Here is a 23,279-nt window from a genome sequence, read left to right as displayed (position 1 = left end):
GCTGTTGACGTGGACAAATAAGTGTTGTTTAGGTATTCTCTGTAGGACGTCCTGTAGCTGTGCGTGTGTGAGAGGCGTTTCTGTCACCACCGCGCGTGGCGGGAAAATAGTTGGACTACACCATTATTCATGGCGTGCTTTTTTTTTATTCTTTATTAAAGTTATTATTGAAAATAATTTGACAACCATGTTTCTCAATTCTCTAATATAGTGAGTATATGCACGTGCTTCGTCTGTTGAATTTGTTTTTAAGCAGTAGACTTTAATCAGAATTAGCCTGCATACCATCCTGGGTAGTTTCCGTCCGCTCCAATAGTCGCTACCACCAACTAGACTTCAGATTATGCATGGCCACATAAACTCACAAACACAATTCTTTTGTGTTGGACATAAAGATAAAACTTCACCAACACATATAAACTTTTATTCTCTCAAAACTTTACTCTCTCATGAATTAGTTGCAGAACAGTTCAACTTTCAGCACAGGGTAGCCCTTCTTCATGTACCGCTCCATCAACACCACCTCCAGGCCCTCCAGATCTCCCTCTGCCATCTCCTCCACGGCCTGCCGGTTGGCCTCCCTGACCCAGCCGACTGGCAACCACATTCCCTCCATCCTTGCATAGGTCATCAGACCTGCCCTTGGGGCGCCGGGACGATGGTATTCGTCGATCTTCATCGGTGGATCTAGCTCCTTATCGCTCCATGCTATAACCTTTTGTGCATTTTCTACGTGGTGTACTGTCTGTAGAGTCAACTTCTACAAGTAAAAAAGGGAAGAAAATTGTCAAAACATTGCAAGAACACACATGACCTTCAGTGTTAATAGCTGCTACCTTGTTCAGTCATGTCTTGTACTCGGGATAATCCAAACTAAATGTTTCAATTCGTTTTTAAATTACTGTAAAAAAAGGCAAAGAGCATTTTTTTTCTCTAAGTTAATGATAAACACACACCATGATGTCTGCTGATGTCCGGAGGTAATCCTTGACGGTGTAAATGAAATTTCTCTGTCACGTCTGAGACGATCTTAATTTTGGCGGGAAAATAGTTGGACTGTAACATTACTTACGTAACTTTTTTGTTTATCCATTTCATCCAAAACACTTTTTGTGTTGTATCTGAATCATTGCTTACCGTTACTAGTAATAATGGTACCCAGACTTAAGTGACGGTTTGGAGCCTTTCGGTCCTATAGTGTGCATCTTTCCGTAAAAGTGACGCCCCCATTTTTATATGCGCATATCCCACTCATATCCCGCGCGTTGCTTAGCGCAAGGACGACAACAGTACTACTAAAGGGGTGAGATGAATGAATATTAGATATCAAAAAATGAATCACAGTAGTATATTTATTGTACGGAAGGTATTTAGCTAATAATCTTTATTGAAATAAGATCTACTTTGAAAACAAACATCTCTGTTGTACCTTACCTTATGTCCACTCACAAAGCACTCCCCCTGGCTGCGTAGTTGGCTCGTCCATCAAGATAGCAACTTACGCTATTATTTAGGGAGAGTGTGACGCATTTTATTGTAAAACTCTCAATCAGACTACAGTTCATATCTTTTAATAGCTGCTAAGAAACTTTTTATTTGACCAGAATAGATAGAATCAGCTACGGCCGGCTTTAGAACGACAGTGAATGTTGGCCGCACATTTTAGGGGTTCACATGCGGTGTTTCCAGAGTGCAGAGGTCAGCGCTTCAATTTCCGGCGGGGGCATGGCTGGACGACCTCGGAAATACATGTGAAAGAATTGTACGTTTGTAGTTTGCAGTATTTTTTTGAAGCCCAGTTATTTACTACCCTAGCCACACCATTAGGAGATCATCAGCGTCGACACGGCCTAAAAGGATTTGGTTGTCGCACGGCGCGTCACGGCCATGCTTTGTTACAACACGCCTCAAACCTCTGACGAGATACGCACTATCAAAAATTGACAATCAGTGGAAGGTTGCAGTTATCTGACACGTAATTATTCTATTTGTTTACGCATAACGTAACTAGGATTGTAAAAAATGATCAATATATGTATCATCCGAAGTTACAGCACCCTGTTTAAAATAGAACAAAATCAACAATTTTCTTATTTTAACGCAGCGCTGCTTAATCTGACGGCAATTCACAGCTTGATCGAGCATGGTCCGTGTAAACTCGTCTCCACATGGAAAATTCTTTGGTTACCCACATGCTCATTTATCATTAATTGAAACGTAACGGTTTTTTGACAATCCACGTCCGTGCTCTGTGATGTCGAACTAGTAAAAACTCGTCCGAAGTTACAGCACCATCCGTTACACATCCAACCATCCAAACACACATCCAAACAAACTAGAAAGATGTAAATATTGCAAAAACACGCCCAAAACACTGAGACTAAGTCGTATCTTTACATCTGCTTTGAGATTACTACAGGGCCACCTGTTCACACATGCTATATTGCAGGCTCTCAAACATGTGGAACTATTTCAAAGCAGATGTAGGGTCAGTCTTATTTTTTGCGATGTTTTCTGTGTTTTTTCTAATGTCGGCCATTTTCATGAATCACGCTATGGAGATAGGAAAACATGAACACGCTGACCGCTAGAAAGATGTTGGAAATGGTGCCAAAACAGACGTAGAACAAGCTGAACCCTGCATCTGCTTGGATATTAGTGGCCCTCTCCGCTCACGTTGCTCGTTGCCGCCCACTTCCGGGTTCCTGTAGCCAATCAGCGCCGGCCACGCTCTGGGCGTGCGGGGTTGTGTGTTGGACAATGCTGATTGGTCCAGATGTAGTCACGTGTATAAGCGTGGTGCACGCTGATTGGTTGACTGTGAGGTATTCCCCGATCGGGTTTCCTCTGTCGGTGTCAGACGATATTTTCGACTTGTGAGGGTTTGACGCCTTTTCTCTTTTCCAAGAGATAATTTGACGAAAACAGTCATCATGTCGGCGAAATACTGGCTCTTCGGAGCTCTGTGCTTGTTTCTGGCTACAGGTGAGCTACTGCAAGCTTTTGTACGATGATTTTCAGAGGGAAATTCGGTGTAGAAAACCCACGTGTGTGTTTGCGAGCTCGAGAGGGAGGGGGGCGTGATGTACTGTGCCGGTACCTGATTTTAGTCCTTTAAATTTTCGTTTCTTCACTACTTTGTTTTACACAAATTTATAAAGCAGTGTTTTGATCGCTGTTCAGGCGTGTCTACATGTTGTACAGAAGGTAGTTTGTTCAGTTAAAAATGTTATGGCATTTGCCTCCTGTCTCTGGAGTTTTTTCCGGCAAATAACATTTCGACCAAAATTATCTCTCAACTCAAAATCGTGTTTTGAAAATTATTCTCTGAACACTGTTAAAATACCTCTTGATTAAGAATTAAAACTTTTAGCCACTGAAGGTTGCAAAGTTTGAAATGAGCCGTGTTTGATTTTATGATACTTCACTTTATACAGTTAATGTGCAGGAAGCCATAGACAATCTACTCTTGTATTTGAAAAAAAAAAATTATTGCGATCGACAAATTATCTGAAAAACGAGAAAGATTTTAGATGATGATACCGTAATTTACCTTTGGAAAGTCCAAACTGAAATGTAAGAAAGTAAAAAGACAAGACTGGGCTATCATAAGATATTATCGCGATTACATGTTGTAACATGGTAATCAGATTATCAGAGATATGGTAACCTCTCACCATGAACTCAGTGAACTAGTACATTGTTTCTCCTATTGGTAAATAATTTCATCAGGTTGGTGAATGTTTGCAAAACAAAGCTCTTTATTCACAACCACTTGTTTACGAGGCCCTTTTCAAACAAGTGGTTCAACCTTGTGAATAGAGAACTGTGCCCTTCATTGTTTCATATTCAAACTCAGAGATTCCGAAAGATTGATTTGTACTAATAAAAAGTACTATGCCATAAAATTTGGATGCAATGCATGCACAGCATAATGTTAGAACAGATGCAGACATGAGAAAACAAAATGCCTGTGGTGTTACAAAAAAAAGCATGGGTAACAAAATTCATTTTCTTTTCAAACACCTGTTCAGGTACATCTGACATAGGTTTTGATTACTTTTCTCCTTGCCCCCCACCCCACAGCTACTGTGTATGCTGATGACGAGGCTGATGCCACAGTTGAAGATGACATCGGTGACCATGCGGAGGGGTCCAGGACTGACGACGAAGCTGTCAAGAGGTAACTTAAACCTTCAATAGTATACAGGCTTTCAAATCGATTTTATTTTAGATGTGTTTGTGTAATGTTGTGTGTCTGTGCTATAGGCCATTGAGCCTGAAATAAACAATGAAAAATAAATAAAACGTTCACTGCCATCTCTTGACATAGCCATGTTTCTATCCACCCTCATATTTCTAGTTCAATGCCGAGAAGTGGTTGTGTATGCCTTGCATTGAAAAAAAAAATACTAACAGCCAGTGATTGAAACAAATACTAGTAGTATTAAATTCTACAGACAAGTAGGGTTTGATAATAGATGTAGGGCAGATGTAGGGCAGAGAATCCTGTTTTTTTCTGACTGGCCTCCACCCTCTGGAGGACAATACAATATTGTCCCCCCTATATCTGCTTGGAGATGAGTCCTTGATGCAATGGCCTTTGGCATATTGGTTATGTAACAAGGCTAGGCCTGTACAGCAGGTTTTTGTGTGTGTCAAGGGTTGGTGGCAATGGTGCAATAGTGTAACTACAGGTACTCGCCACATGTCAACAATGTTTATAGTAAATTGATTATACAGGTATTTGCCCAAAAATGCCACATCACCAGGATTTTACCTTGGTTCACAATTTCTACATGATATGGCTGAGTGGTCACCTGATTGTTACATTTCCATATTTGGTGATGCACTGTCAACAATTGCATTGTGAGAGTATTTGTTATTGTGACTTATGTACTACTTTCAATGACTACAAAGGATGTATTTTTTTTATCGCCAGAAACCGTTAATCCTTTGATTTTGTAGGTGATCAATACAATCTTAATAATTCAGCATCATTGTGAAGAGAAAAAGGAAACCCTTGCCAATTCAGGGCTGGTGTCTGAAATTTGCAGAAAATTTTAAAACAGTGGAGAAAAAGTATACTAATAAATAATTTGCAATTTGGTTAGTCAAAAGAATGCTTGGTATTATGAATAACATGAAATCCCTACATGCATCTGAAGAATATTTAGCATTTCTTGATATCACTGTACATCAGCATCGTATTGGCACTCAGTGCACATGTGCCTAGGCCTTAAGTCTCCAAAAGGTCTGATGATTTCAGTTCAAACATTTTCAGTGGCCATTTTGCCGTAAAGAGTTTCAATCCATTTATATAACTTGTTGAGCAGAAACTAAGTGCTGCCTTTCAAAGCAATTGATGTAAATGTGTTGAACCTGTTCCAAACTGTCCATTGTTAGATAGGATGATTAAATCATCTCCTATGCATTAGCTGTTTTCTTGCAGGTTCGATGAGCCTAGTTAAATTGGCATCAGTTTGATTTCTAAAATCAATCTCTTTTGGTGCTGTTTCACAGGGAGGAAGAGGCCATCAAGTTGGACGGATTAAATGTGGCACAAATAAAAGAAATGAGAGATCGAGCGGAAAAACATGAGTTTCAGGCTGAAGTCAGTCGTATGATGAAACTCATCATCAACTCTCTGTACAAGAACAAGGAGGTGAGCAAGATTTTTCTTTTTTTCAGTCATGTCTTAGACTTAAACCTTTCCTTAAAAGTCATACAATACTGGTATATATTCATCACTTTTTAAGGCATTGATTCCTCAATATCTATTTCCAGCATTTGAATAATCACAATTGTTATTTTCTTAACCAGATCTTCCTTCGTGAGTTGATCTCCAACTCTTCTGATGCTCTGGACAAGATTCGCTTCCTCTCGCTTACAGACAAGGACGTACTGTCTGGGAATGAAGAACTTACCATCAAAATCAAGGTAAGAACTCTAACATATTTTGAATGCAGTTGTTGCAATACTAGTTATAGCCCATACTTTGCTAATGTTTATTTACTAAACCTCCCGTTTTTTTGTATACCCGTCTGTATGTCTGTGTTTTTCTGATTAGGGTGAAGTTTGCTATCTCTGATTGCCTTGTTATGTATATACATGTGCATGCAAACCTCATATGGAGTCCTTGCTTTAAAGCATTAACCATGCAATAGAATAGTCTCAATGTTGTTGTGAGAAACAAACAAGTCACTCATTATCTATACTGCCACAACTACAGGTGGACAAAGAGAAGATATAGACTTGGGAACTAAATGTGTTTACATGTGAAACTCAGAACCCCTGCTTGAAATCAGTGACCATGCTATAGAATGATCTCAACAATGTTTTAAGATGGCTTTGGATGATTTATTTATTATCGATACTGTCGTGACTACAGGCGGACAAAGAGGGCGGCGTCTTGCACGTTACGGACACCGGAATTGGTATGACGAAGGCCGACCTGGTGAACAACCTGGGTACTATCGCCAGGTCCGGCACCAGCGAGTTCCTGAACAAACTGGCAGAGGGCACGGCTGAGGAACAGAGCGCTCTCATCGGCCAGTTTGGTGTCGGCTTCTACTCTTCATTCCTGGGTAAGTCTACCGTATTGACAACATAGTCTTCTTTTTGAAAAGATTGTTTGTTTCTTGGATGGAAGTATTGTTTTGACTTGCGCCAATTAATGCTAGTGTGTATGTTTGGGTTTGGAGTCCATAGATGCATTCTATCTATGGTGTAGTTTATTGGATCTAGATATTAAGAGCTTGGTTCCTCTTGATGTCCAGTGTCTGACCGTGTGGTGGTGACCAGCAAGCACAACGAGGACAAGCAGCACATCTGGGAGTCTGATGCTGGTTCTTTCAGTGTGGTGGAGGATCCTCGCGGTGACACCCTGGGCAGAGGCACCACTGTCAGGTCAGTAACCATGCTGTACAAGTTTACATTGTGACATTGACATTGTACTGATTTGCATAGGTTCTTGTCTTGCAGTAAGGAACTACACAGGTCCATGCTTAACAATCAATTGCATTTTAGAATATGCCAAAAGTAAAAAAAAAGGATTTGGAAAAGGAAGTTTAGATTGTAGTCTAATTAAAGAAAACTTATGCATAGGTTGTTAACTGAATGTGCTGAAATTGTGCTATTTTACCGTATATACCAACAGAAACACCCAGACCTGATGATTTGCTGTACGAACAGCATACAATGTAATGCTAAAGTAAAAGCCCTGCTCTGTTTTTCCAGCCTGCACTTGAAGGAAGAAGCTCAGGACTTCCTGGAGCCTCACACCATCAAGGAGTTGGTGCGCAAGTACTCACAGTTCATCAACTTCCCCATCTACCTGTGGACTAGCAAGGTAGGGAGACTCATTATTCATACTTCCTTTAGTTACTGGCATTTTCCAGTGGTGGAGTCGTGTGGCGCAACGGCAGCGTGCGCGACTCGGAATCAAGAGGTCCTGGGTTCGAGTCCTGACATGCCACTGATCTTGTGCCCTTGGGAAAGGCACTTTACGCGACTTTCCCCACTAGACTCAGGTGAAAATGAGTATTGTCTGTCCAGTATTTGTTTCTATGTGCGGGACACAACACCAGCAACAGCTGCCTCTGTCCTGCGTGTATTGCATTGTTGCAATTTCAATAAAATTAAAAAAAAAAAATTTTCCAGTGGTTACTTTCATCTTTGGATAAGTCAACTGCTGACGTATTTTCTCTGTGCCGGTTTGATTTTTATGGAGTTGTAAGTTTGACTGTAACCCTCCCCCTGCAGACAGAGACAGTGGAGGAGCCTATTGATGAGGAAGAGGCTGAAGAAGAGGCAGATGAGGAGAAGAAGGAAGAGGAGGATGAGGATGCCAAGGTGAGATAGCTTAATATGTTAAGTCCTTGCATACATTAGCACATGATAATTGTTTCCAATGTACTTGCTTAATGTAAACGTTATTTAAAAAGTGTCTCACATTTTGATCCTTACGCCATGTTATTTCCATCAAAAGGGATATAAATGTTTACCTTCATACCTGAATCATAATTTATTATGTTTGTTATGTCTTCTTCCTTTTAAATGCTCACAAGGATGAGGATGAAATAGATGAGGAGGAGGAGGATGATGGGAAGGTACCAGCATTTAGTCTAATTAGTGACTCTGTGATCTCTAAGGTTTTATGTGGCTTGTGAAGGGCCTCTTTCAAGGGTTTTAGGGTAAAAGAAAAATGAACAACAGGGAACAGATACACTAAATGTTCACAGTAGTTTTAATTTTGCAGTTTTCATGGTGACTGTGTTACTGCAGTAGATGTAGGGTTTTAGGTGGCTTGTGTTTCAAGGGTTCAAGGTGCAAAATACAACAACAGGCAAAAGATACAGTAAATCCTGAAATGTTCAGTGGTTTTATTTTTGCGGTTTTCATGCTGACTGCAATTATGTGTTTTATTGTATTACTACCGCAGTAGATGTCCTTTAGAATAAGGAATCCAGTAAGTTTTTCCTCAGAAAAGACACCTCCCATTCTCCTAATGAAAGCCATTTCTGTTTTATTCCTTACTAGGTTGAAGAGGAAGATGAAGAAGAAGAGAAGAAGCCCAAGACCAAGTCCGTGGAGAAGACCACCTGGGACTGGGAGCTGATGAATGAAAACAAGCCCCTCTGGACCAGGCCGTAAGTGTAAAGTTTAACCCTCTAACACATATCTAAAACATTATTTGTCATTTTTGTCGAAAAGGTTTGTGGCACCTATGATCACTTGATGAAAGTGTTGTCTTTGCTGTTGCTAAGCAGCAAACACAGGGATGGGTGCAAGACGTGGGGTCGTGTGGCATAACGGCAGAGTGGTTGGAATTGGAACAAGAGGTCTGGGGTTCAATCCCTGCGATGTCACCAATCTTTTGCCCTTGGGAAAGGAAGGCACTTTACTCGACTTTCCTGGATGGACGCCTGGCAAACCCCATATAGTATTAGCCACAAAAAGACAGCAGAATTGTCAGCTAGTTGAAGGCAGCTGCCTCAAAATGAAGGAAAGACAAAAGAGCCCAGCCTCATCACTGTCTCCTTGTTTACCCTCCTGTTGTCATGGTTACAGACCAAAGGAGGTTACGGAGGAGGAATACGAGGAGTTCTACAAGTCCTTCTCCAAGGACAGCGACGCCCCGCTGGCCCACACCCACTTCGTGGCCGAGGGAGAGGTCACCTTCAGGTCCATCCTGTTTGTACCCAAGACTGGTCCTCGCGACATGTTCCAGGTAACATTTCATTTCTAAATTTCATTTTATTGTAAAATTAACCTGGCAAAAGTACAAGGTAAATCTGGATTTTGTCAGATTTTTACAAATTTACGCCTGCTACAACAATGCTGTACATATAACTACTCATGCACTATGCAAATTATTACTACAATACTATTCATGTACTTTTGTATGTTTGCTTTACTTAAGTTTAGGCCATGTGCCAAAAATGCATTGCATAAAAGATACTGGAAAGTGGTGTAATGACTTCATGAAAAGTTGTTTGCTTTACTTATTAAGTGCTTTATTGACTGAAAAGTTATTTGTGTGAATGTGCTTTTGGTGAAAAGTCACACACTTTGTACATATTTGATGTTACATTGTTGCACTGTTTCTCCACAGGAGTATGGTAAGAAGGTTGACTACATCAAGCTGTTTGTGCGACGTGTCTTCATCACCGACGACTTCCAAGACATGATGCCCAAGTACCTGTCCTTCGTCAAGGGCATGGTGGACTCTGACGATCTGCCGCTCAACGTTTCCCGTGAGACGCTACAACAGCACAAGCTTCTTAAAGTCATCAAGAAGAAGCTCGTCAGAAAGGTAAGAGCTTTTGTTTCAGTTCTCTTGTTTGCGATTTGGTTTTTGGTGTGGAAAAGGAATGTGCAAGGTTATAGAATCACTCTTGCAGTGTTTGTTGGTGTGTTTTGTGTACTATACAGTTCAAAATCACACTTTTGTAGTGTTTGATGGTGTGTTTTGTACTATACAGTTCGAAAGAACACTTTTGTAGTGTGTGTTTTATACTATACAGTTCGAAATCACACTTTTGTAGTGTTTGTTGGTGTGTTTTGTACTTTTGCAGATTGAATCACCCTCTGGCATGTTCTCTCCTTTCTGAAACAGCTGGCTTCCAGCTGTTCCCTGCTAAGCATGCTGTTCCAGGACCAAAGCATGGCTGTCCTGAACACCAGCGGTTTGCTCCACGTGTGGTACACAGTTTGGCCTAAACCTCCACAGTAATGTGGTATTTTTTTCTCCCATCTATTTTTCTCCACAGACTCTGGATATGATCAAGAAGATCGAGGGCGAGGATTATCTGGAAAAGTTCTGGAATGAGTACAGCACCAAGTAAGTTAATGGTGTGCCTTGGTGACAAATAATACATGATCTTTCACTCGCTACCTTACTCAGACTCTGGACATGATCAAGAAAATGGACAGTGATGAATATCTGGAAAAGTTCTGGAAAGAGTACAGCACCAGGTGAGATACATGTACATTCCCATGGTAGTTGTGACAAAGCATCTGATTGGCCATGGTATTTGTGATGGAACATATGATTAGCTGTAGTACTATAGTTGTGTCAGTACATCTGATTGGTCCATGCCGTGGTTGGGGATAACCAAATAAGACATTTGTAAAACTCTGATTCTAATTGGCGTATTTTGATGCCAATCCTGTCTTACAGTAGAACTAAAAACACATTGTTTGTGGTAAGAGCCATGAAAATAAAACCACTGCAAAAGTTTCTACATTTACAGTAGACGTGTTTACATGCACGAATGGTTGATCAGGTCTGTATGAGACTGGAACCAACAAATTCCACCCTGTTTTCCAGCATTAAGCTGGGTGTTATCGAGGACCACTCCAACAGGACCAGGCTGGCCAAGCTGCTGCGTTTCCAGTCCTCCAACTCTGAGAGTGACGTCACGTCTCTGGCCGAGTATGTGGAGAGGATGAAGGAAAAACAGGAGGCCATCTTCTTCATGGCAGGCACAAGCAGGAAGGAGGTGAGCACATAAGCTATGGCCTTAACTCAGCGCAAAAGTTTGGAACTTGTTTGGAATTTGATCTGCCACCTATAATAGTAAGACACAGTTTAGCTTTGTGTCTGTTGATTTTTTAACCACTCAGCAGCACCTTAATTATGTAAGATATAGACATTTGGTTCCAAAAGGCTGCCTTAGCATCAGTATCTGTATCTGTACAGCAAGTATAACTGCCCTTCTATGTAACACACCAGTTCCACAGTGGGAGCTGGCTGGCCCAACCTCTGCACATCTAACAGCAAAGCTATCAAGTGTCCCAACTGTCAATGACTGTATTTCTACTCTATTATAGCTCTAGTTGTGAAGCAAAGACCTGTGTTTTTAAGACAAAAGATTGACCATGTTCCTCCCCTCCCCCAGGCTGAGAGCTCTCCGTTTGTGGAGCGTCTGCTGAAGAAGGGTTACGAGGTTCTGTACCTGGTGGAGCCTGTGGACGAGTACTGCATCCAGTCCCTCCCCGAGTTCGACGGCAAGAAGTTCCAGAACGTCGCCAAGGATGGGCTCAAGATCGACGAGTCAGAAAAGGTTTGTTTTTTTGTTTTTTAAATTCATGATTCACCACAAAACAAGGCTCTTGGGATCCACTCAAATGTTTTATGCTCTTGTACAGTCAGCGAGGACAGATGTTTGTTGACACTTGCACACATGCCTCCCTTCAGCCTTACTATAAATACAAAAATGGTTTACTGAAGGAAAAAAACTCAAATTCCTCAAAATTTGCACCTCAAAAGGCAGAAAGTAGTGTTTGAGAGCATTATGAATTTCAAAAAAGCCCCCCTTAAAAGCTCCATCTTAAAAAGACACCCAACAATAAATCCTACCTAAAAGCCTGATGTATAATTTGCTGACACAGGTGAAGGAGAAGCGAGAGGAGATGGAGAAGGAGTATGAGACACTGCTCACCTGGCTGAAGGACTCCGCCCTCAAGGACCAGATTGAGAAGGCCAGGCTGTCCGAGAGGCTGACCGAGTCCCCCTGCGCCCTGGTGGCTAGCTCTTACGGCTGGTAAGTGTGCAGCTATTTATTTGGTACTATGGGAATTTAAGCTAGTCTCTACGCAGATCATACGGTAGCAAGGTAGTATCCATTGGCCAGAGGAGTGTCCATTAGCCAATGGATACTGTCTGGCTAATGGATACTGCCAATTTGATACTGTCTTTTGCGGCCATCGAAAGATCTGCTTGGAGATTAAATTTAAGCTATGTAGCTACATGTATATATGTGAAGGAAAGTAAAATTTTTCACTAATGACTCTTGGATTTTATATGATGTAATTTTCATGTGTTTACTTGGAGCTACTCAAGAACTGAATCAATTTTGAAATATTTGTGGCAGTTTTATTTCAGTTAACTAACTTTGTGGTTTGTTAGTTTTCCCAGTTCTGGTTGTTGATTAAAAAAAATTTATTCCTTCTGCAACTAATCTGTAACCTTTGATACTCCCCTCCACAGGTCAGGAAACATGGAGAGAATTATGAAGGCCCAGGCTTACGCAAGGTCGAAGGACAGCAGTCAAGAGTAAGTACAGCTTTTTTCCTTCAAATGTTATTAACAAATGCCCATTAAACTGGATGGAATGTTTAAGGGCTTACTTGTAGAAAACCTTTTTTTCCGTGAAAACTTTTTTGCACAATATGTTTATGCAATGATCATGATAGGATAGTTTACATTTTGTTTCTCACATTTGCATAGTGTATCTATACGAATCTCACCAGTAATGTTTCATGTTTGTTTGCTCCACAGTTTCTATGGTTCACAGAAGAAAACTCTTGAGCTCAACCCCCACCATCCACTTGTCCAAGAGCTGAAAAATAGAGTTGATGTAAGTACAGAATATATCTTTAGATTTACAACTCTGGTTTAGCCTTTTTACGTCTGTGTGTGAAAGTACTGTTTTGGGTGGTGGAGCTGTGGATTGTCTGGACAGAGTAGGTTGACAGTATGTGGGTGGGGGAAAGATTGACAGGCATAATGACGTGTCAAAAAGTTTGAAGCAGAAAGTTAGAAATCTCCCATTTCTTTTTGCTATCTTTGTAATGCAAAGCTGTTACAGTAAACAACACACATCCCAGTGCATTTAATCTTGATCTTGTTCATACATGTTTGATATGAGCTGGAAATTGACATATTCTTCCATTTTGTCAGACTGACCAAGAGGACCAGACAACAAAAGAGCTGGCTCAGATCCTTTACGACACGGCCGTGCTGCGTTCAGGCTTCATGCTGCAGGACTCCTCCAACTTTGCCAACAGAATCGAGCGCATGCTGAGACTCAGTATGAACGTCGACCTCAATGCAAAGGTTTGTACAAATAATGTCTTTGATAATACTTTGAAATGTTGTGTATTGATGTTTCTTATATGGTAATTCCAAAAGCTTGACAAATAGCAGAACCTAAAAGATCATGTGATGTGATGATATACAGAGCTTTGTTTGTAGATGAACTTTGCATTTTGAAGTAAAACCTTGATTGTTTGTTGTGAGTTTGGCTCTTTAGAAATACAAAATTCTAAGAACAGTATTGTTGTACAAGCTGTAAAGACACAAATTTCAGGAATGTTCTACAGTTTTTTTCCCCATTTTTTAATAGCTGTAATATATCTTGATGTTTTAACATCAACTTATCGGGTGTATTGTGTTGTGTTTTGTAGGCTGAGGGCTGGGAGGAAGATGAAGAGGAGGAGGAGGGTGATGAGGAGGAAGGGGAGGATGTGGATGCTGAGGAGGCAGAGGAGGAGGAGGAGGAGGAGGGAGATGCTGAAGAAGCTACAGCAGAAGAGACAGAGGAAGATGTTGTCGAGGTCAGTTGTTGAACAAAATGTTTATCATGTAGAAAGTCAGGGCTCTAGCCAGCACCCGTTTTTCCGTCAATTGCATGAACTTTGTATAATGTGATGGAACGAAATCAATCCGTCAACCTTGATGGATAAAATTGACAAAGATCTTGGGTAAATGTAAACATCAAAAGGACCAATGACAACCACTCCTAACCCCATGATTTGTATTTCAAAATGTGGGAAATAGCACTTTTCAAGGCTTGAAAATCCTAAATTTTCCCCTGGACCTAGCAATATATATTCATGTAAATATACCTTAAGAAAAGTGTCAGCTAATGCTAATGTTTACATGTCCTCATATCTGTTTATGTTGTTTTTTTTTTGTCTTCTAGGGAGAAGAGGCTGCTACAGAAGAAGTAAAGGATGAGCTCTGATACCACTGACACACTCATCCTCACGTGTACATTTTTCAACAATGTAAAAATTCTGAGAGACTGCTATCAGACCAGGCTTTGTATTTTTGTCCGGCATTTCATGAGGGATCGAATTTGACCATATTTTTTCATACCTGCCTGGTAGAGCTGGGAGTATATACTAGTGTCGTGCTGAACTGGGTACATGTATGTGCAAATGCAGCTAAAAAGAATCATTAATTACTATCTTGGTGAATATACCATCATCTTTTAGAGAGAAAATAATAGTAGAAAGCAGGGAGCGGTATCCTTTGTGTACATGGTTTTATGTGTTACAGCCTTGTGGAAGAAAACTGAATATGTCACTCTTTGGGATCTTGTTGCATAAGTCATGTAACAAAGATGACTTAAGGTTTTCATTTGACATTTCATGCCCTCCTTACTGATGTTGTAATTTGTGTCAGATCTACGTAAACTACTAGACAAGGATTAAAGAATGCACAAGTAAGTTAAATGTCACAGTATAATGATATGAAAAGAAGGTATTTTCAATTGATGAATACAAATTTATGTCTTGACACTTGGGATAAACTTGACTGGATTTGAATGTTTTCCAAACCACCTTATCGTTTTTGCAAAGCTGTTAACTTGGTGTTTCTGTTTAAGATTTCTTTGTTTTTACTTGTTACTTTGCTCTCCAAGACTGTCAAAGAAGAATATTATATAGATCAGGATGAACCTGAATAATAGAAAGGGGGGATGCAGTCAGTGGGTATAATAAAGACTGCTAGAAGAAGAAAAAAGCATTCCATAGTTATGATTTGCCACCAACCTGATATTGTACATTTCTGAAGTACTTGGGAAATAAATTGTGTACTTCACATGTACAAGCGAACTTGCTTTGTCCTTTTTCATCTAGAAGTCAGAGGTATTGGCCAACAAAAGTAGACTTGTCACTTCTTGCCATGCTTAGGAATATGGTGCCTGCAAGTTGTTAATAATGTGTTTGTAGAAACAAGACACTTTTGTGTATGGAAGCAGTTTGGTGGTTTGTAGAATATGTGAAATAGAAAGAACTGGTATAACAACTGAAAAGTGCAGACTGTTTTGCTGAGTCCATATTTTAATCAATTGTACATGATTGTTCCCAGATATCCAAACCTAGACACACTAAAAAAAATAAATTCTACATCAAAATTATTGAGAAACAAAACTAAAGTGTCACTATCTTTCATAATGAAAGATTGTGTGTGCTATCTGAAATGTTTTTGAATTTGGTAAAATTGTGCTCTGGCAGCTAAAATACACTAGTATGTACAAAAATATGATACATTCATGTATTCAGCAAGTTAGAAATATATATAGCATTCCTTAAAATACAGTTTCTTGCACTCTTACTCTTAAGATAATTAGTCAGCTCCAAAGTATGTTCTTGCCAGAACAAAATCTTTCCTTTTCTCAGCATGCCAAAGGTTAATGATGACCAAAGCCAACACCCCTCCCTCCTACCACCTTACCCTTCCTATATACATGTATATATTATTGTGCGATTGTCGTGCAATATCTAGCCCTGCGTTATAAAATTATCTAGCCCTACATTATCTAGCCCTACGTCGCATTTAACCCTTGTCCTGCTGGCATTCCTGGCACAATAATTTCATGTCTTAATTATATCATAGATCAATTTTTTTTGGCCCTTCAGTGGCATAGTTACTTCCGCATTCGTTGTGTTTCAATGCGGTGTGATGTATTGCACAAGAAATACCCCCAAATCGTACCTATACAGGGTGTTATAGAGATGGTACCGTATGTACAGAACAACAATTGTTGTGCTCCGCAGGACAAGGGTTTTAAAACAATCACAAGGCCTTCATTCCAATTAGCCTTCGCAATTCCTCAAAGATCAGGAATGTCACGATCGTGTGAGGACCGATCCGCATCCAGTTGGGGATGAAGCCCTTGTACAGCCCGAACAGTCCCTCACTACGCATCGTCTTCAGCAGACAGTCCAGCGAGTTACGGTACAGCCACTGGTCACGAGGTAGGTCTGGGGAAAATAAAATGTTGCAAGACTGTAAATAACCATATCTAAAATGCAGTAGCATATCAAGGTATACCACTGAACTGAACCACTAGTCTGGGTCTATTCAAATTATATCAAGGCAATTACAGGCATATGAATCAGGTATCATTTCTTGCAGGTTTGCATGTTGAGAAGTTTTCATCGGTTCAACATTTTCGATGTCATTGTTGTTAGTCTCCCAGACAGACTTTTAGGACTCACATTTAGAAGCTTGGCTCATGATCCTTCTCTTAGTCACTGTTGGTCTCCCTATCAGACCTTTAGGACTCATGTTCAGAGGCTTGGTACATACATATAATCCTAGCCTAGTAGTCTTCATACCAGACTTTTAGGACTAATGTGTACAAGCTTTGTTCATGATCCTACTAAGTCTTGATCACTGCAAGGAGGTTAAATACTCCTTGATCACTGTTAGTCTACCTACCAGTCTTTTAGGACTCACGTTAGGAGGCTTGGTTCATGATCCTAGCCTAGCCTAGTAGTCTTCATACCAGTCTTTTAGGACTCACGTTAGGAGGCTTGGTTCATGATCCTAGCCTAGCCTAGTAGTCTTCATACCAGACTTTTAGGACTCACGTTTGGAAGCTTGGTTCATGATCCTAGTCTTGATCACATCCACAGGTGAAGTAACGAAGGCCGTGATGAAGCCGGCGACCATGGCCGACACGCAGAATAACGGAAAACCTTCCTCCATCAGGCCCGCGTTCAAGATGGCGTGTTTGGTGTGGTCATACGACGGAATCTGAAACAAAAAGACTCTTTAACATAATAATTTATTTACTGCATCAGATCAGATCATCAGGGGTCGTGTCGTAATGATTAGATGGATCTCTATATTCAGGATATTGCGTCAGTGCTGTTGTCACGCCAACTCCTGTGGTATGGGCACATCACATAAGTAGCTGCATCAATACCACCACTGGACTACTGCTGCCAGGGAACAGTGGTTAAGGTAGACTTTTAAACGATCATGATCCCATATGCCAATTTGATCATGTGGATAATTACGCGAACAAGAAGATTTAGGTGTGAAAACCAATCAGATTTCCCACCTGCGAAGCTGTGAGAATGGCTGCTCTCTTCACAGTCGGCCCGATCCCCCTATACAGTCCCCTCAGACCCTCTGTGTGCCAGATCTCACTAAAGGCGTGGAAGGTGCTGCGGTACCGGGGCTGGACACCAGGGGGCAGTCTTTTCTCAGCCTGGAGCCGGACCTTGACCAGGTCTGTTGGTGTGGCAATAGAACTACCAATGGCTCCTAGAATAGAAAAATGTTACATTTGAACATTATATCACTGGGAAAGTGAACTTCTCTCTCTCTCTCCCTCCCTCTCCCTTTCGCTCTCTCTTTCTCTCTCTATCCGGTTTATCGTCTGTTGTTCCCCGTAATGAGGGTTAGACTACATGAATGGATATTAGAATCACACTCCTCAATGGAAACACTTATTACAACATAATCTCTTTCAAACAGAGTTTCATCAGCCACAACATATTCTGAGCTCTAACATGTAAAACCATGTCTGACCTGAGGTTGCTCCTGCAATGATTTTCTTCCAGAGCGGCGTGTGTGCAGGGTCGGTGGCCCCCAGGAGTTCCTTCATGGGCTCGTATGATCCCAGTCTGATGGTGCTGTATGATGCCTCACGTAGGATGGATGGAAACACGCTGTGTGATAAAGTCAGGATTCACATTCAAGATTTCATCTGTAGAAATGTCCAAATGCTTGTGTACGAACTCTACTACTGTGCTGTTATGAGGACCATGTGACTCAAAGCCAACTACAACTCTCACCTATATCTTTTCTTAGGTCATACAATGGTGTGACCAAATCTCTCAGCAAATGCTTGTACGAACTCTACTACAGTGCCATTACAAGGACCATGTGAGCCAACTACAACTCTCACCTATCTTAGGGCATGTAAGAACAAATCTTCAAGCAGATGTTGGAAGACTGAATCGTTACATTTTTTCTAGCTTCCCATTTCTGTTACAAAATAACTTCTAAGGCTGTTTGAACCAGAAGCTCGAAAAAAATCAACGACGTTGGAGAAATCATATTTACATGATCATTTCGCCTTCCAACATCTGCTTGGAGATTGATATGGCTAATCTACAACTGAACCTGGCACTTTAAGGGTTAAAAGTAATCTCCAAGCAGATGTTTCAGTGGCTGCGAAATACAGCGTCAAATTGGCCAGGCAGTATAATCCATTGGCCATACTGTATCCATTTGCCACCAGGCCAATTTAGTACAGTATTTTGCAGCCACCAAAATATCTGCTTGGACATTAGGTTAAAAGGTAAAACTCACCCCTTGTACAGTCCCCTGATTCCCTCATCCTTGGCAATAGTGACACTCCCCCGGACAAACCCCCGGTAGTAGCGCTCACGCAGCACAGAAACAACCTTCCCGCTTTCCCGTAGCTCATTATCCAGCTGCATCCGCACCTTGATTACGTCGATGGGGTTAGTCACTGCGGAGGGGGAAGGGAAGGGTTTGTGTCAGTAATTTCCGACAACAGTTGATGCTCTGTCAAAAACAATGTTCTTAAGTCAACATGGCCAGGGCTACGTATTGTGCTAAATTCACACCTGCACACACACACCTGCACACACACACACACACACACACACACACACACACTAGCTACATGCATACACACAAACACATAAAACATACATGCATACACAGGCACACATACACACCCAGTGACATATACACTATACAAGAACACACTTTGTGTCCTCTCCCACTAGTCCTATAAATTGTACATTATACTAGTAATTACAAGTAGAAGAGTTACCTATAGCTGCACAGACACATGAAGTCCCAGACAACACATATCGGGCAACATGCTCGTTCAATGTCTTCTCCTCACCACCCATCACAGCTGGTCACTATGAAACAATGGGTCAAACATTTCCAGTTTCACAACATACAAAGTGGGCCATAATGTTTCATTGAACAATTAAGTCAAAATACTACTTCTAACCAGCTAACACCATCACTCAATATAAACTCAGTCTGGAACTAGAGTGTTGTGACATGCTTAATATCAAGTCATGTGAACTATTAGATTGGTCACAGTAGGACAGCCCTGTTTTGTGACCCATAGAACCTGTTACCTGTAGTCTCCACCAGACTTCTTTTGCGGGGTGAATAAATCGTAGAAATCAGCCTAAAAAGGGTATTAATTGGACAGAGAAGGTAGCCGGCAAGAGAAGCTCCATTTCCCCGCCATTTCTTGATAATACCCTTTTTAGGCCGATTTCTACGATTTATTCAAACCGCAAAAGAAGTCTGGTGGAGACTATGTTACCTGTACATTACCTGATTATCTCTTCTGCATGCAAGGCAGCTACAAGGTGAAAACATAAGACAATCAACTTAACCTGAAAGCAAATTATGTGCAGACAACTTTCTTCTTTGATACCACTACTGCCTGACACCTGTTCATTACCACCTATCACTACCAGACCTGGCATTGTCTTTTTGTCAAGAATTTCAGGAAGGACTGAATTTGACCACATTTTTCCTACAATTTAATTATTTTATTTGGTGAACTGCTCATTCTTTGATAGGCAGTTAGATGAGTCTATGGAATAAGAATTATAAACGACCACCCCTCGAAGTACAAAATGGTATGGCCCTACATGTAATACTTGGTCAATACAATACAAGCCTTGGTTCAAGGTCAACAAAGTTTTCTGACACACACCACCCCACAAATTATGTCCTCTACTTTATCAAAATTATGACGAAAGCTGTCCACACGTTCTAAAATCAACTCCTTTAACACTTCGTGGAAGACCTGGATTCTCAGAAAAATGAGGAATTTGCGAAAAAGTGGGCGTTGGCCAAAAGTAGACAAGACAAGCTGTTCGCAGCTTATGAAAATGTACAAGAAAGCTCACCTGCGGTTTATCGTTTGATTATGCCGTCATCTTTTAGTCATCAGAATTAATCAGAGGTCATTAGGATACATAAAATCCTACAAAAATCAATCAGAATCATGAAATTTATGGAATCATTTCTTGTCCTGGACGCCGGAGTCTCTTCTATCTAATACTAGTAAATACGGCCGCCATTTTTAATTGGACGATTCTATCTGTAAAGGTAAAGGGGAGAAGAACTTGGCTAATTTTGGAAGGACGCTGACAAGTTATTCAAAGCTTCTTTTGAAGTTAAGTTGTTGCTAAAAATAGCAGACTGAAGTTTTGAACAGATTGAGTGAATGATTAACCAGGGGAGTTCGCTTACTTAACATAATTTAGGTAATCTTTTAAATCATATTATCATATAGCCAGGTGACGTTGACCAATCAGAAGGCTCCATTCCACATTCCTTATGACGCCGTAATGTCACAAATAGAGTCAAAATCGGGTATTTATTCATCCCAATCCATACATTAAACAACCCAAATAATCACCCGCAGAACAGGGCTCTAGTTCTAAAAAATCCAAAAATAACTTAAGTTGTATTCCAATGACCTCGGCTGACTCCCATAAGAACACCTGTTCCCTGCCTGTGACCCAGATAGAAGACATAGAACGTGAACTCTACCCAGTGACCTCAGGTGACTCCAGAGGGAACTATGTTCTATGTTCTATTCAGCATGTGCATTGTATCACTTACTGCATCAGTTTGGATAGACTATCGTGTAAGCTATATGATAATAGTGTTAATGTCCCGCCCTTTCTCGGTGAATATGGTGTGATAAAGCCTTGTCAGTTGCTATAACCACCTCATAAAGACCACCTCGTTCGCTGCGCTCACTTGGTGGCTTTATTCTGTGGTTATAGCAACTGACAAGGCTTTATCACACCATATTCACCTCGGGGCGGGACATTAACCCTTAAGTAACGTTACATGTAACGTTAAATGCTAGTAACTTTGACTTTGCTAAACGGTGCACACCCCAGTTCTTCGGCGGTAGTGCGCGGTAAAAAAAGTGACGAAAGGGTTTTGAGGGTCCAAGTTTGAGGTGATATTCCTCATAAACTGCCGTGAAAGAACATTAGATATCAACATGGCTGAAAAGTGTAAGAAATTGTGATTTTTTTTTTGGGGGGGGGGGTGAAAATTGATTTTCGCTTCGAGCCTTAACTTACTTCCGGTTTGTGTCTTTCTGACAGCACCCACAGCACCAGTCAGTTCAGCCTGAAACTGATTCTTTTTGTATGGGATTATCCTACGCGAAATTCTGTGCATAATTATTATTTTGGAGTGAAAATAATGATTTCTCTGTTAATTTTATGAAAATTAAAGATGTGAAAGAAATCAAACTCAGTTGGTCTTGTAGCTGAAGAGATATCATTTCATCCCATATACAGTTATTTTCCCTCCGAATTATTCCCCGACAGAGACGGTCGCTAGACTTGAGGGTGTGCAGCGTCGAGTAGAAACGCCAAATAAACTGAGGCGTGCCCCCTAAAACTCTTGTCTGGAAAGGCCGACAATGCCGCCAGCACCCAGGGCGCGCAAGAGTCCCCCCGAGAGCCTGAACAGGCCGACGACCCTGTCAGGACCCAGGCCGTGCCGGCTGTGGACACGGTAACACACAACGTTCAAACAGGACAGCAGGGCAGCGATGACGCAGGACGACACAGACGACAGTATGACAGACGACCAGAGGACTAAAAGAAGAGTACGTGGATGCTTGAGGAGGATCGGAAGGTTCTTGATGAGACCATTCACCTGTTGCCTGAAAAAATCAGAGGACAATTGAACTTGAACAATTACTTTAGTAGTTAGTTTAGTGTGTGTGAGACAGAATGCGAAACTTTTTTTTGACGAGTTTGATACAGTTATAATTTTATCCGCCAGAGGGCGTTTTTGTTTTGGCACTCAGAGGTTGCTACCACACAGGTTTTATAGACATGTACGTGTACATAATATTCTTGTTCATCCAAGGTACTCGCCCGAACGTGGGTTTGGATCGACTGAATATGTTTGTCGTATACATGGGTCGTGAAACTCTCCAGTAGAATACTATACACGGATGGTGTATTCTAGGCCATAGGTCATGTATTCCGTTGAGATTAAGTTGACGGTATGCTAAAACATTCTGTGACTGCAGACCACAGTCAATTCTCAATATGAAGCAATGAGTCCTGTTGACCCTTGCACACCTCCGTGTGCCATAGAAAATTCCGTTCCATACCTCTCCTGGGATGTGTGATCACCACGTCTGTATACACGCACGTGGGACGTCAGGTAATTCACATGGGGGAGGGGAGGGGAAATGTGGTTTATATAAGCGCAGGTGCAGCGCGAGAATTTAACGAACTCATGAAAATTCTGTCATTACGAAATATATAACCGTATAACGCCCAAAATTGCTTTGAAATTTGTAATTGACTGCTCAGATGTCAATTAAAATGACGAATTTTGCTCATTACACTGTCGATTGCAGCCGTCTTTTGTACAGGGATTCCGAAAGTAATGAACCTATTAGTATTAGGCGTTGGACGTTTTTTTCTTAATTAACATTGATAATGATTATATTGGTTAAGTAATCATTATCAATGCTAATTAAGAAAAAAAAGTCCAATACCAATACTACTTTCGTGTGCCTTCCTAAAACGTTTTAACGTGCAGATACAGCGTAACATGTCCGAAAATATTAGTATTACAATAGATTTTAGTGGAGAAAGAATTTTTTAAACCTTGAAAAATGTAACAGTACCACTCTTCTTCGTTTTTCAAGAGGTCAAGGGGAGGTAGGTCAAGGGTCTTTTGCAAATTGTTCAGTTCAGTTACAATCAGTCGTAGCAATACAATGTATTAAAGTATATACAAGTCCATACAAAATTCAAACATTATCTCGGTTCTTATACCTCATCAGTATCAGACATCCAAGTTTCAGTTCACAAATTGTGTCATTCTAATGAAAGAATAGCATAGAAATGGTAAAACCTACAATGTAGGATCGAAAAGAGGACCGAGTGAGTGAAGCCCA

At 40.9% G+C, this 23,279-nt stretch overlaps 2 protein-coding genes across 2 annotated transcripts; one reads left to right on the top strand and one right to left on the bottom strand.

Annotated features, from left to right (window-relative positions):
• The first annotated feature begins 2,811 nt into the window (after positions 1 to 2,811).
• On the top strand, positions 2,812 to 15,129 carry LOC109472090 (endoplasmin-like). Its single transcript, XM_019771665.1, has 20 exons — positions 2,812 to 2,985; positions 4,087 to 4,183; positions 5,524 to 5,665; positions 5,824 to 5,940; positions 6,392 to 6,587; positions 6,780 to 6,909; positions 7,240 to 7,351; positions 7,765 to 7,854; positions 8,542 to 8,651; positions 9,073 to 9,232; positions 9,617 to 9,817; positions 10,409 to 10,479; positions 10,835 to 11,006; positions 11,406 to 11,570; positions 11,899 to 12,050; positions 12,497 to 12,562; positions 12,788 to 12,866; positions 13,190 to 13,345; positions 13,696 to 13,845; positions 14,214 to 15,129. The coding sequence occupies exons 1-20, from the start codon at positions 2,934 to 2,936 to the stop codon at positions 14,253 to 14,255; spliced, it is 2,460 nt and encodes an 819-aa protein (XP_019627224.1). The 5' UTR covers positions 2,812 to 2,933; the 3' UTR covers positions 14,256 to 15,129.
• A 754-nt stretch (positions 15,130 to 15,883) lies between these two features.
• LOC109472114 (mitochondrial substrate carrier family protein ucpB-like) lies at positions 15,884 to 20,381 on the bottom strand. The gene is made up of 7 exons (XM_019771694.1): positions 20,233 to 20,381; positions 19,122 to 19,215; positions 18,629 to 18,791; positions 17,843 to 17,982; positions 17,370 to 17,575; positions 16,894 to 17,059; positions 15,884 to 16,281 (listed from the first exon to the last, which is right to left on the bottom strand). The coding sequence occupies exons 2-7, from the start codon at positions 19,201 to 19,203 to the stop codon at positions 16,094 to 16,096; spliced, it is 945 nt and encodes a 314-aa protein (XP_019627253.1). The 5' UTR covers positions 19,204 to 19,215; positions 20,233 to 20,381; the 3' UTR covers positions 15,884 to 16,093.
• Positions 20,382 to 23,279: the final 2,898 nt, after the last annotated feature.

The sequence above is a fragment of the Branchiostoma belcheri genome, unplaced genomic scaffold, assembly GCF_001625305.1.
Source record: "Branchiostoma belcheri isolate BF01 breed outbred unplaced genomic scaffold, Haploidv18h27 scaffold10, whole genome shotgun sequence".
Classification (NCBI taxonomy): domain Eukaryota; kingdom Metazoa; phylum Chordata; class Leptocardii; order Amphioxiformes; family Branchiostomatidae; genus Branchiostoma; species Branchiostoma belcheri.
The sequence above is the reverse complement of the archived record's forward strand: the minus strand, read 5'-3'. Positions and strand labels throughout refer to the sequence as shown.